This window comes from Oncorhynchus tshawytscha, linkage group LG11, assembly GCF_018296145.1.
Source record: "Oncorhynchus tshawytscha isolate Ot180627B linkage group LG11, Otsh_v2.0, whole genome shotgun sequence".
Taxonomy (NCBI): Eukaryota; Metazoa; Chordata; class Actinopteri; order Salmoniformes; family Salmonidae; genus Oncorhynchus; species Oncorhynchus tshawytscha.
In genome coordinates, this window is record NC_056439.1 from 23825176 (window position 1) to 23838129 (window position 12954).

The 12954-nt window shown below is 44.8% G+C and overlaps 1 protein-coding gene across 9 annotated transcripts in view; it reads left to right on the forward strand.

Moving 5' to 3' along the window:
* Positions 1 to 1172: 1172 nt before the first annotated feature.
* The window catches only part of LOC112244933 (apoptosis-stimulating of p53 protein 1-like), a 47150-nt gene continuing 35368 nt past the window's right edge, over positions 1173 to 12954 (forward strand). For 5 of the 9 annotated variants that reach the window (XM_042329938.1, XM_042329939.1, XM_042329940.1 and 2 more), the window contains exons 1-2: positions 9630 to 9878; positions 12446 to 12593. In XM_042329938.1, coding sequence (XP_042185872.1) covers positions 9735 to 9878; positions 12446 to 12593 — 292 coding nt within the window. In that variant the 5' untranslated portion in view covers positions 9630 to 9734. Of the gene's footprint in view, positions 1766 to 9629; positions 9879 to 10248; positions 10335 to 12445; positions 12594 to 12954 lie in introns of those variants that run through there. The other 4 variants (XM_042329946.1, XM_042329948.1, XM_042329945.1 and 1 more) reach the window with 4 other exon arrangements.

Below are 12954 nucleotides of genomic sequence, written 5' to 3' on the forward strand. Positions count from 1 at the left end.
ACACATGCACATTACCAGGCAACTCCTTTTTTCTATATTTAAAACTTAGGTCAGCTATGCTGGCCTATCGAGTCCCTTGGGAAACCCAACTACCAAACCATCCAATGATGAAGTATCTGGTCTCCCAAAAGGGCTGATCTCTATAATATATAAACAACTTTTGAAAAGCTCATATTCTGACCAAAAGTATGGTCCACAGATCTAAGTGAATCTGAACAACCCTTTAACTGGACCAGAATATAGAAAAAATATTACATTGGCATCCCGTAATCCGAACCATCAACTCACAGCTCCCCACTGTTCACTGCATCTACTATGTTACTTAACAATGACAGTTTATTGAATCCGATAAATTGTTTCCCCTTCCCTGCAACTAACTATAGATAAAGGGCTAACTACACGTATTTGTTTAGGCTGCTTCATTTAGACACACCCTTGCAAGCAACTCATTTCACAGTATGGACACAAGATGACACTGAAGTTCCATTTAAATCTGTATCATCCTTGTTTTGAAACTGCTCTCATGCAGATAAACTTGGTTTAGAGTTAAAACAACTGAATTAAAGGACAAATACTCTGGTAGCCTATTTTACGAGGTTAATCAGTATATATGTTTTTGCATCAACCTCAAAATAGTACAATGTTATCATTCCTCTCCTCTCTGTGTAAGCATTCCTGTCACTGACATTTGTCCCCTGCTGATGGAGAGTGGGTTGCATTATCTTGTGCATTTAAAACAGTTAGTTCTGTTGTATTTAGATTTTCTTTGTCACATCAACGAGGACTAGAGCACTGGCTGATAATAACTAGGCAAGAAAGTATTAAATAGTTGCAAAGTTGCTAATTAGCTAAAATACTAAAGTTGTCCGTGATGACATTCGAACACACAATCTTTTTAGGAAAGTAGCTAAAAAGTCAAAAGTAGTAAGTAGTTGCTAATTAGCTCAAATACTGAAATTGTCCATGATCAGAATCAAACAATCAACCTTTGGTTTGCTAGATGTTCATGTTATACTCCTACCGAACCACCACCCTTTCGTTTTTGCGTTAAGTAATCTTCCATGTTATGTAACCACACTAAGCGTAACATATACTAATGTCAGTGTCTCGGATTTACATTTACTATGTTACGTCTAGTCTATGAGACCAGTCTGGGTTTGAAAGTCAAACTAACGTTGTTGTGGTTTGACATGTTCGTTTTTTTCCTTGATATGAAGTCTACGTTAGAGAGTTTGGGTAATTTTTTAAAGTGGCTACTATCTCACGGATAACCAAGATCAGAGCAATAATCTTTGTTAATTTTTTGGGGGGCGGATTTGGTCTGTCCCCGTCCGTGTCCTGTCCTTGGATTATCCTACATATTAGAGCACGCGGGAGGGCAGTCGAACCGTGTTAAAGCAATCGGAGAATTATCTGTGGCGTGCACTCGTTCAATCACTGTCATTACAGTGTAACGCTTCGCAGCAAATTCCCTAAAACAACATGCCACCCAACTAGGCTGTGTGATGTTCTGTGACTATTGCGTGCAGTGACACACGTCGCCTTCAGCGTCTGTGTCTGTGTGCGTCTCTGTGGGATCAAGCATCGTTGCTTTAGGACCATTACATCTGATTCTGGAGCGGGACGCAGATTCTACCGACCGGTTATTCGGACCGGCCTGTCAGGCAACATAGGCTAGGTGAGGCAAAGGAGGCAGAGGAGTGTGTTACTCCAAGAGATTGGCTGGAATAAACATATTTATTGTTTCACTGCAGTCATGATGCCGGTAAGTAAAAGTAATCCGATAGGAATAGAAGATAATATATCTTTTTTTTAATGTTACATTTTTTTTTAACTTTGAGAGGTCTTGGAAATAAATTGTGGATTGAATTAATACATGCCTGTGGAATGAAGAGCTTGGAACAAATGAGCTCTAATAAAAAATATATATAATTATTTTAGGCTACATATGGATTGTGAGCCTGCAAATTTGAGTGGTGGATGACCTACAGTACTCCCATCAATTACAATGTACTTTTTTTGTCCTTTCATCCACCTTTGTGTTTGAGTGGTGTGTGTTTGTGTGAGAGTGTGAGCAGGTGGTGAATGAGACAAATCACTGCAATATCATTTTTTTACTATGATTAAACATCACTTTATAGACCACTGATCTATGCATTTGCTCAACTCTCTGCCTGCCTATACAACTACACAGAGAGAGAGTGAACATTAAGGGGAGTAAGGCATACTTTTAGGGTAGCCTATGTGGAGGCAGGGTAGCCTAGTGGTTAGAGTGGTGGACTAGTAACCGGAAGGTTGCAAGTTCAAACCCCCGAGCTGACAAGGTCGTTCTGTCGTTCTGCCGTTCTGCCCCTGAACAGGCAGTTAACTCACTGTTCCTAGGCCGTCATTGAAAATAAGAATTTGTTCTTAACTGACTTGCCTAGTTAAATAAAGGTAAAATATATTAAAGATCCCCACACAACAGTGACAGACAGGCAATTCTGGTGATCACCCACACAGTGACACACCATGACCTGTAACCTCAGTGTCAGTCCACCAGTAGCTGATGTTAGTGCAACACACCCTGTTCCCTCATGCCTGCTAATTGGCTTTTGCTCGTTGAGCAATTCTTTACTTATATAATTAGCGAGGCAGGGAAGTGGGTTGAAAGTTCAGAATTGCATAGCTACTTTTGCAACAACAAAAAAATAGTGCAATTAATCGCATTGTCTGAATGTAATCAAAATACACTGGAAACATCCAAAATACATAATCTATATAGCTAAAAATAACAATGCGATGTCAAAACCAGTTGACATGGAGGTTAAAGAGTGTGCTTTATCAATTTACCCTCCTGCGGCTGCGTGGAGAGGAGACCAGGCTGGAGAGAGAGAGTCAGTCAGTTGCTGTTTGAATGACGGAAGGGATTAGCCTGTGGATTGTGATGGTCTGGGGCGGCCTCGCTGTGCGTCACAGAGGTTGGGTGAGATGGCCGAATTTCTGGGTAATTTCCCACACCAGATGAGCTTTCAGCTCTGCACAAACCCCTCTCGCTCGCCCCTATAGTCCAACTGTACTAAGGTAGTCCGCCTATCTCTCCCTCAAACCCTTTTCTTCGCCCCTATAGTCCAACTGTACTAAGGTAGTCCTCCTATCTCTCCCTTACACTTACAGTTGAAATCGGAAGTTTACATACAGTTAGGTTGGAGTCATTAAAACTCGTTTTTCAACCACTCCACACATTTCTTGTAAACAAACTATAGTTTTGACAAGTTGGTTAGGACATCTACTTTGTGCATGACAAGACATTTTTCCAACAATTGTTTACAGACAGATTATTTCACTTATAATTCATTGTATCACAATTCCAGTGGGTCAAAAGTTTACATACACTAAATTGACTGTGTCTTTAAACAACTTGGAAAATTCCCGAAATTATGTCAAGGGTTTAGATGCTTCTGATAGGCTAATTGACATCATTTGAGTCAATTGGAGGTGTACCTGTGGATGTATTTCAAGGCCTACCTTCAAACTCAGTGCCTCTTTGCTTGACATCATGGGGAAATCAAAAGAAATCAGCCAAGACCTCACAAAAAAATTGTAGACCTCCACAAGTCTGGTTCATCCTTGGGAGCAATTTCCAAATGCCTGAAAGTGCCACGTTCATCTATCAAACAATAGTACGCAAGTATAAACACCATGGGACCACGCAGCCATCAAACCACTCAGGAAGGAGATGAATTCTGTCTCCTAGAGATGAACGTACTTTGGTGCGACAAGTGCAAATCAATCCCAGAACAACAGCAAATGACCTTGTGAAGATGCTGGAGGAAACAGGTACAAAATTATCTATATCCACAGTAAAAACGAGTCCTATATCGACATAACCTGAAAGGTCGCTCAGCAAGGAGAAGCCACTTCTCCAAAACCTCCATAAAAAAAAGCCAGGCTACGGTTTGCAACTGCACATGGGGACAAAGATTGTACTTTTTGGTCTCTGGTCTGATGAAACAAAAATAGAACTGTTTGGCCAGAATGACCATCGTTATGTTTGGAGGAAAAAGGGGGCCGCTTGCAAGCTGAAGAACACCATCCCAACCGTGAAGCACGGGCTTGGCAGCATCATGTCGTGGGGGTGCTTTGCTGCAGGAGGGACTGGTGCACTTCACAAAATAGATGGCATCATGAGGAAAGAAAATGATGTGGATATATTGAAGCAACATCTCAAGACATCAGTCAGGAAATTAGATCTTGGTCGCAAATGAGTCTTCCAAATGGACAATGACCCCAAGCGTACTTCCAAAGTTGTGGTAAAATGGCTTAAGGACAACAAAGTCAAGGTATTGGAGTGGCCATCACAAAGCCTAGACCTCAATCCTATAGAAGATTTGTGGGCAGAACTGAAAAAGCATATGCGAGCAAGGAGGCCTACAAACCTTACTCAGTTACACCAGCTCTGTCAGGAGGAATGGGCCAAAATTCATCCAACTCATTGTGGGAAGCTTGTGGAAGGCTACCCAAAACGTTTGACCCAAGTTAAACAATTTGAAGGCAATGCTACCAAATACTAATTGAGTGTAAGTAAACTTCTGACCCACTGGGAATGTGATGAAATAAATAAAAGCAGAAAGAAATGATTATTTCTACTATTATTCTGACATTTCATGTTCTTAAAATAAAGTAGTGATCAAAACTGACCTAAGACAGGGAATGTTTACTAGGATTAAATGTCAGCAATTGTGAAAAACTGAGTTTAAATGTAGTTGGCTAAAGTGTATGTAAACATCCGACTTCAACTGTACTCCCTCCCTATTCCCTTTATTAGCACCCAAATTTACAACCCCTCTCATAGCTTTTAAACAGACCATTTGGGTAGAATAGTCAGAAAGGACAAGCTGCTAGTGGACTGAGTATTAAGTCTTATTTTGAGCTGCTGAACCACCATGGAAAATAGACTGGGTTGTACATGAGTTATCATTGGGGGTTTGAGTATTATAAACATCACAACCAATAGCATATAACCTACTACAATGGCAGTGTTACAAGCCAAATATGAAGTTCAGAGCCCTCCAGTAGTTAACCGGCTGATTTTGATCGTGAGCCATTTTGTACGCTCTCATCTCATCTCATGACTTGACCAGTAGCCAGTTGTAGGCTTACAGACTTAACCTGTTTAATTTACTGACTTATTGTTGTTGTTATAGTGAGAGTCCCCCTCCTTCTCTTCTTCGATCATATCAGGGCAGAGTCTAAAAATCTCCTCCTCAGCTCTCATTAGTGTAAGTGATGCATGATATCACTGTGTAGTCGAGCTGCAGGGAGCTGTCGTTGTTATGACTCCTGCCATGTGCCATTTGTATTGATGCTTCCCTCTCAGGTTTGGGGTCAATACCATTTCAATTCAGTCCATTAAGGAAGTAAAGTGAAATTCCAATTCCAATTGGGGGGAAAATCACAGAGGAAAATTGGATTAGGAAATTCTGTTTACTTGCTGAACTGACTGAATTGAAATGGAATTCAATTCCGTGATCTCGCTAACTAGAGGATAAAGTACATTTCTGTTTGTAGCAGAACGTGGAGCAAACAGTGCTAGTCTATGTCAGCTGCTCCAAGGCAGGGTTCTATCTCAGAGAAAGCTATACATCCGAACCAAAACAAACTAGGTTCAGATCCTCACCTTATAAAAACTGAACCTTCCATTCAACCTCTTGACTTAATGGCAAACACTCCCCCCAGTCCCGCGTCAATGTGGTAACCCACTAGGCATGTATGTCAGCTGTGTGAATGGGAGGCTGTCAGCTCCATTGAATAGACAGAGGATGGAGAGTGTTGTTTACAGTCATGTCCTGTGTTTAACTTCCACAATCTCAAGAAGAACAGGACTGTCTGTCTGGGATCTTTTCTAGGGGTGCCAGGCAAGCGTGTTTCCATAAACACAGTGGTTGCTATGGAGACTTTATTGACTGTTCTGTACTGTGCTGCACAGGGGAGCCAGCCAGGACACTAAATCAGGTGTCGGTTGGTTGGTCCGGGTCAGTCCCAATGTGTCTGACTCTGAAACCTCACACTGTCTGTCTGCATTTTGGGTTCTTATCTCTGTTGTCTGTCCTGGGACCTGGTTAAAAGTAGCACACACACTATATCTTCCACCAATCAGACATGTTGCAAATCCATCCACTGATAAGGAGATACTGTATCTCAAATCTCTCTAATGATTTGTTATACTTTTCATGTGGTTCGTTTGATGCCTCGGGGGTATTCCTTTTAAGGAGCTTAAGACACTTTGTTTATAAACATCTTGCCCCATAGGACTGCCTCTTAGTCAGAAGTGGATATTAGAAGGGTTTTACACACACGCGCACACACACACTCACACTCACTGTCTATCTCGCTCTGCCTGGTAGATGAGGTCTGAGTAACAGGGTAAACTGTGCATCACAGGGATTTGTTTCCAGGCAGTGGTTCATCAGTCAGCCCAGCTCCAGGCCCACTGCGACAACGCCTGCTTTGTGTCCTCAGATTTATTATCAACCATGCCCGGGATGCTGCTGGCACAACTATTAGATTTGTGCTTCATGGAAATCAGTCAGGAGATCCATTCTGCCCTTCTTCAGACCAAAAATCAAGTGAATGAAAATAGAGAAAGAAAATATGAGATGGGATGGGATCATTTGTTCTCTAACAAATGGAATTATTGTAGTTTTGTCCTCTCAGCAGGTTTAAGTCATTGTAATTAAGATTTTGTTCTTAACTGACTAGCCTAGTTAACTTAAGGTTAAACAAAAAATAAAAAGTTATGTAGCTGCTGGAACATTTGAACGTTTGAACAGTCAAAATGTGTGTGTGTCACGCCCTGACCTTAGAGAGCCTTTTTTATTCTCTATTTGGTTAGGTCAGGGTGTGACTTGGGTGTGCAAATCTATGTTTCTATTTCTTTCCACTGAAGTGGGGGGAGCTTCAAGCGGAGCGGGGTCTGCGTCCCGCACCGGAGCCTCCACCGAGATGAGATGCCAACCCGGACCCTCCCCTATAAGTTCAGGTTTCCAGCCGGAGTCCGCACCTTTGGGGAGGGGGTACTGTCACGCCTGACCTTAGAGACTTTTTTATTCTCTATTTGGTTAGGTCCGGGTGTGACTTGGGTGGGCAAATCTATGTTTCTATTTCTTTGTTGGCCTAGTATGGTTCCCAATCAGAGGCAGCTGTTTATCGTTGTCTCTGATTGGGAATCATACTTAGGCAGCCCTTTATCCCACCTTAGATTGTGGGATCTTGTTTTTGTATAGTTGCTGCTACAAAACGTTACGTTCGTTTATTTATATATATATATATATATATATATATACATTTTTTTGGTGTTCATCAAATAAAGAAAGATGTACGCTTACCACGCTGCACCTTGGTCCAATCCTTCTCTAAACGCTCTTGACAGAAGATCCCACCACCAAGTTACCAAGCAGCGTGCCCAAGAGTGGAGGACATGCTGGACCTGGGAGGAGGTAATGGCAGGGGACAAGACCCTGCCATGGAAGCAGGCTGAGGCAGCGAGAGAGGAACAGCAACGAGACGACGGAAACCCGAGAGGCAGCCTCAAAATAAAATTTGGGGGGCACATGGGGTGGTGAGCGGAGCACAGTTGGGAACAAGAACCAACTCCCTGTAATTACGATGAGGAGTTGGTCACGGTTCAGATACTATGTTTTCCGGTTCTGCGCACCGTATCTACAGTGCGCACCTTTAGCCCGGTGCGTTCTGTGCCTGCTTTCCGTACTTGCCGTGCTAAGGTGAGCATCTGTCCAGGACGGATTGTGCCGGCTCAGTGGTCCTGGTCTCCAGTGCGTCTCCTCGGCCCAGGATATCCTGTGCCAGCTCTACGCATGGTATCCCCAGTTCACCAGCACAACCCAGTGCGGCCTGTGCCAGCTCCCCGCACTTGCCGTGCTACAGGGGGTATTCAGCCAGGACGCGTTGTGCCAGTTCTACGCTCCAGACCTCCAGTGCACCTCCACGGCCCAGTATATCCTGCGCCGGCTCTACGCACTATGCCTCCAGTGTGCCTTCACAGCCCAGTGCGTGCTGTGCCAGCTCTCCACACTTACCGAGCTAAAGTGGGTATCCAGCCAGGACGCGTTGTGCCAGATACATGCACCCGGCCTCCAGTGCATCTCTCCAGCCCGGTGCGTCCTGTGCCAGTTCCACGCACTCGGGCCTCCAGTGATGATCTATGGCCCGAAGCCTCCAGTGATGATCCATGGCCCGAAGCCTCCAGTGAGGATCCATGGCACAAAGCCTCCCGTGATGATCCATGGCACGAAGCCTCCAGTGATGATCCATGGCACGAAGCCTCCAGTGATGATCCATGGCACGAAGCCTCCAGTGATGATCCATGGCACGAAGCCTCCAGTGATGATCCATGGCACGAATCCTCCAGTGATGATCCATGGCCCGAAGCCTCCAGTGATGATCCATGGCCCGAAGCCTCCAGTGATGATCCATGGCCCGAAGCCTCTAGTGATGGATCCATGATCCACCAGCGACGGTCCCCAGTCCGGAGCGTCGTTCCCCAGTCCGGAGCCTCCAGCGACGGTTCCCAGTCCAGAGTCCGCGACGACGATCTGCAGTCCGGAGTCCCCGGCGACGATCCCTGCACCAGAGGAGCCACCGAAGTGGGGGGAGCTTCAAGCGGAGCGGGGTCTGCGTCCCGCACCGGAGCCTCCACCGAGATGAGATTCCAACCCGGACCCTCCCCTATAGGTTCAGGTTTGCGGCCGGAGTCCGCACCTTTGGGGAGGGGATAATGTCACGCCTGACCTTAGAGACTTTTTTATTCTCTATTTGGTTAGGTCCGGGTGTGACTTGGGTGGGCAAATCTATGTTTCTATTTCTTTGTTGGCCTAGTATGGTTCCCAATCAGAGGCAGCTGTTTATCGTTGTCTCTGATTGGGGATCATACTTAGGCAGCCCTTTTTCCCACCTTAGATTGTGGGATCTTGTTTTTGTATAGTTGCTGTGTTAGCGCTACAAAACGTTACGTTCGTTTATATTTTGGTGTTTTTTTGGTATTCATCTAACAAAGAAAGATGTACGCTTACCACGCCGCACCTTTGTCCAATCCTTCTCTAAACGCTCTTGACAGTGTGCCTCTGTGTGTGTGTTTTCATTTAATTTTATTTTACATAACCTTTATTTAACTAGGCAAGTCAGTTAAGATCAAATTCTTATTTACAATGACGGCCTACACCGGCCAAAGCCGACGATGCTGAGACAATTGTGCTCCCCCTATGGGACTCCCAATCACGGCCGGTTGTGATACAGCCTGGATGCCTCTGTGTGTTGTTTAGCTGGATGATTATGTGTCTGTGGTCACTGAGTGTCCTGTTCCTCCTATTGATGCCCTATGACAGTGACAGCCTGGTCTGGTTAGTGTCACCAGGCGCCTCTTATCTCTCTCAGCCCCACGGCTGTTCCTGTTCCTAGGGAATCTCATTCTGAAGGGGGCCGGCCGCGTTATATTACCCCTACCCCTTGCCTGGCCCTGGCTATGGCTGCATTTATCACCCCCCACCTTGACTACGCTCCTCACGTTCAGTCACTGACACCCCCACCCCTACCCTCCTCCTGCCTTGTGCCTGGTGTCACCCACACGCACACACTTGGAGACCCGTGCACACAGACAGACACGCAGTGAGTCTCTCTCAGCCCTGCCTGCCCTCCTGTCATCTGTCTGCCTGTGTGAGTCTTCTCCCTCCGGCTCTATGAAGAGGTTCTTCAGCATGGTGCTGCACAGTCTGGTTAGTGTAACCAAGGACAAGGCCTGGCTCCACCAGAGGGTCCGTCCCGGGCCGCAGCAACAGCAGCAGAGGAACCAGGGCAGGAAGACGCCATGCAGGGCGGCTAAGGTGAACAGACAGACAGACAGACAGACAGACAGACAGACAGACAGACAGACAGACAGACAGACAGACAGACAGACAGACAGACAGACAGACAGACAGACAGACAGACAGACAGACAGACAGACAGACAGACAGACAGACAGACAGACAGACAGACAGACAGACAGACAGACAGACAGGGTTATAGCTGTAGCACTGGACTGGCTGGAGCTGGCTAGGAGGTGGGCGCTGCCGCTATTCTGTCCTGTCCAGCTTTGAGTCTGACTCTGACGGTACCCATGTGCTGCTGCTTAAAATAGCAAAAGGCATTCACAGCTGGCTAGGAGTCATTTTGGGAAGCTGGAGAGTGTGCTTGTATGTTAAGTGTTTGTGTAAGTTTAAGAGGTTGGTGGGCTGTTGATGTTTTTGTTAGTGAATGAGTGTAGTTCGGGTGAGGAGACAGGAGACAGGAAAGGCACAGTATGTATGTGGTTGAGTACAGAATGTTGCTGATGCATATGAATGTGTATTGTATCTTTTTGCACAGAATTTTCAAGGGGATTAGATTCTAGGTGTTAGCCGTATGTGTGGTTTCTTTTTGTAGATATACAATGTTACTTGACTGTGTGAAAGTTTATTACGAATGTTAACATGTTACTGTGTGTGGCTGGCTGGCTCCCCTGTGCAGAACTAACATGTAGTAGGCTGCTCAGTGTGGCTGAGTGTTTAATACTATTAGGCAGAGGTAGGTTTTGCCCCTCTTTTAGCTTTTTTCTGTCTGGTTTCTGACCTTTCATTGAGAGATGCAGGACAGAGTAGATCACAGATGCATGCGTGTTGGCAAACACGTTCCTGTGTGTCAAGAGAATATTTAGCACCGATGATGAGTTCAGGACTGGTTTGGGTTTTCTGAACCTTGTTGGTTGATTCTTGTTTGATAGAATGGTTCGGAGCGGCCTGTGTGTTTTTTCCCCCCTGTATAGTCGACAGCACTACAGGCCAATCCCTAAGGAGAAAAACATAGATTATCTTTTTCCCCCTACAATAACCTTCCCATCCTGGATTTGTTTATGCTCTCTCTGTCTCCCCTGGCGTATGTTTTCACTTGTCACCCCGTGGACACAGACATATACATGTTTATAACCTCCATAATCTCATTATTATAGTGCTCTCTATGTTGTAATCTGCGCCTTACAGAATTCCTCCTCTCAATCTATCTGTCTGTGTCTGTGCGTGTGCTCTGGCAGTGAGAGATTACCTTACATCTTGGACTGGACGTGCGGCCCCGTTGCAGGGCTTGTCTCGGTCGGTGTGTCTGTGGTTTAGACATGTTTATGGGGCTGGGCTGAGCCACGACAGAGTGGAGGCAGAGGGTTTATACAGATGGTTTATACAGGCCAAGGGACCCGTGTCAAGCACCTCTGTCTATGTCAATCCTATAGTGGAAGTATCCGCTGCAGCAGGAAGGGGGGTATGACATTTAGGGAGGAACATATTTGGATTCCGCAACCCAAATTTGCAGATTAATCCTACATTTAGCAGATTATCCCCCATTTCTGTTTACTACAGATTGTCAATCTGGAAATGAGGACGTCACTTCTCATTTTACCAGGAAATCCTATTTATAAATGTGGTTTCTCAGTACTCTTTATTGAGAGCAAATACTGTATTGCAGGTACGCGCACACACACACCTTCGTGTTGCCTCTTTTTTTTTGTGCTAGGAATTTCAATAATCAATCTTGTTTTTATTTACCAATAGGTTGTAGGCACTAACGGAAGCAAACTTGTCATGATGCCACCAAATCACGCATGTTGGTTTGGCAGTCTGCCTGTACTATCTTTGCACTTGTAATATCTCTTTCCTTGCTGTCCCCAGTCCACCTGACCGTGCTGCTGCTCCAGTTTCAACTGTTCTGCCTTATTATTATTTGACCATGCTGGTCATTTATGAACATTTGAACATCTTGGCCATGTTCTGTTATAATCTCCACACGGCACAGCCAGAAGAGGACTGGCCACCCCACATAGCCTGGTTCCTCTCTAGGTTTCTTCCTAGGTTTTGGCCTTTCTAGGGAGTTTTTCCTAGCTATCGTGCTTCTACACCTGCATTGCTTGCTGTTTGGGGTTTTAGGCTGGGTTTCTGTACAGCACTTTGAGATATCAGCTGATGTACGAAGGGCTATATAAATAAATTTGATTTGATTTAATGTTTGTAGCTCAGCTCAGTCTTCAATAGTCTCTCTCCCTCCTGAATGCCTCTGTCTTTAAGGCAAAGCATTAAAGAGGGCAACCGGAGCAAAGCATTAGGTTAGAGGGCAACCAGAGTTAAGGGGACATTTCCTGTAATTCAAGAGGTTTCCTCCCTGGGTTTACATGCATTCAAATTCCTGGCATATGTACGTTGTATAGATATTACCAGTAGTCTGATCCCAGTCAGTAGCTTGATCCCAGGTATGTATGTGCTGTATCCAACTCTTAATGACTACGATATAAGAGTTTGCTAAGGCATATACAGTATGAGCCCAGGCTATGTTTCGTCAGAGATATATAGTATGTTTGACAAGCTATTTCTCTGTCTCCCTCATGCAGATGATCCTGACAGTGTACCTGAGTGACAGCCAGCAGATGCTGACAGAGGTGCCCATCACCCCAGAGACCACTTGTAAGAATGTGGTTGAGTTCTGTAAGGAGGCCGGAGAGAACGTGTGTCACCTGGCTGAGGTCTGGAAGGGAAAAGGTAAGGGATGCTTTCATATTTAGCCCCTGACCTCTAACCTATTTAACCTAATCTTCAACCCCTAACCTCCTGGGATTAACTAACTGACTGGTTTATTGCTATACTGACTGACTGGTGTTGAGCTGTGTCACAAGCTCTAAATGCGCTGAGCAAAGTGACAAGTTGAAAATCTTAGCTTTACAGATATTTAGCAAAGCACTGTATTTTTTATCATTTGTCTCTGCTTCATGACTTTCTTAAAATTAACTTATAGTGATTTCTTCCAAGTTTTGCATGAATCTATTCAACTGAATGTCTTGATATACATCGCCTTAACTTTTTTGACATTTTGTTGTGTTGCAAACTGGGAATAAAATGTATT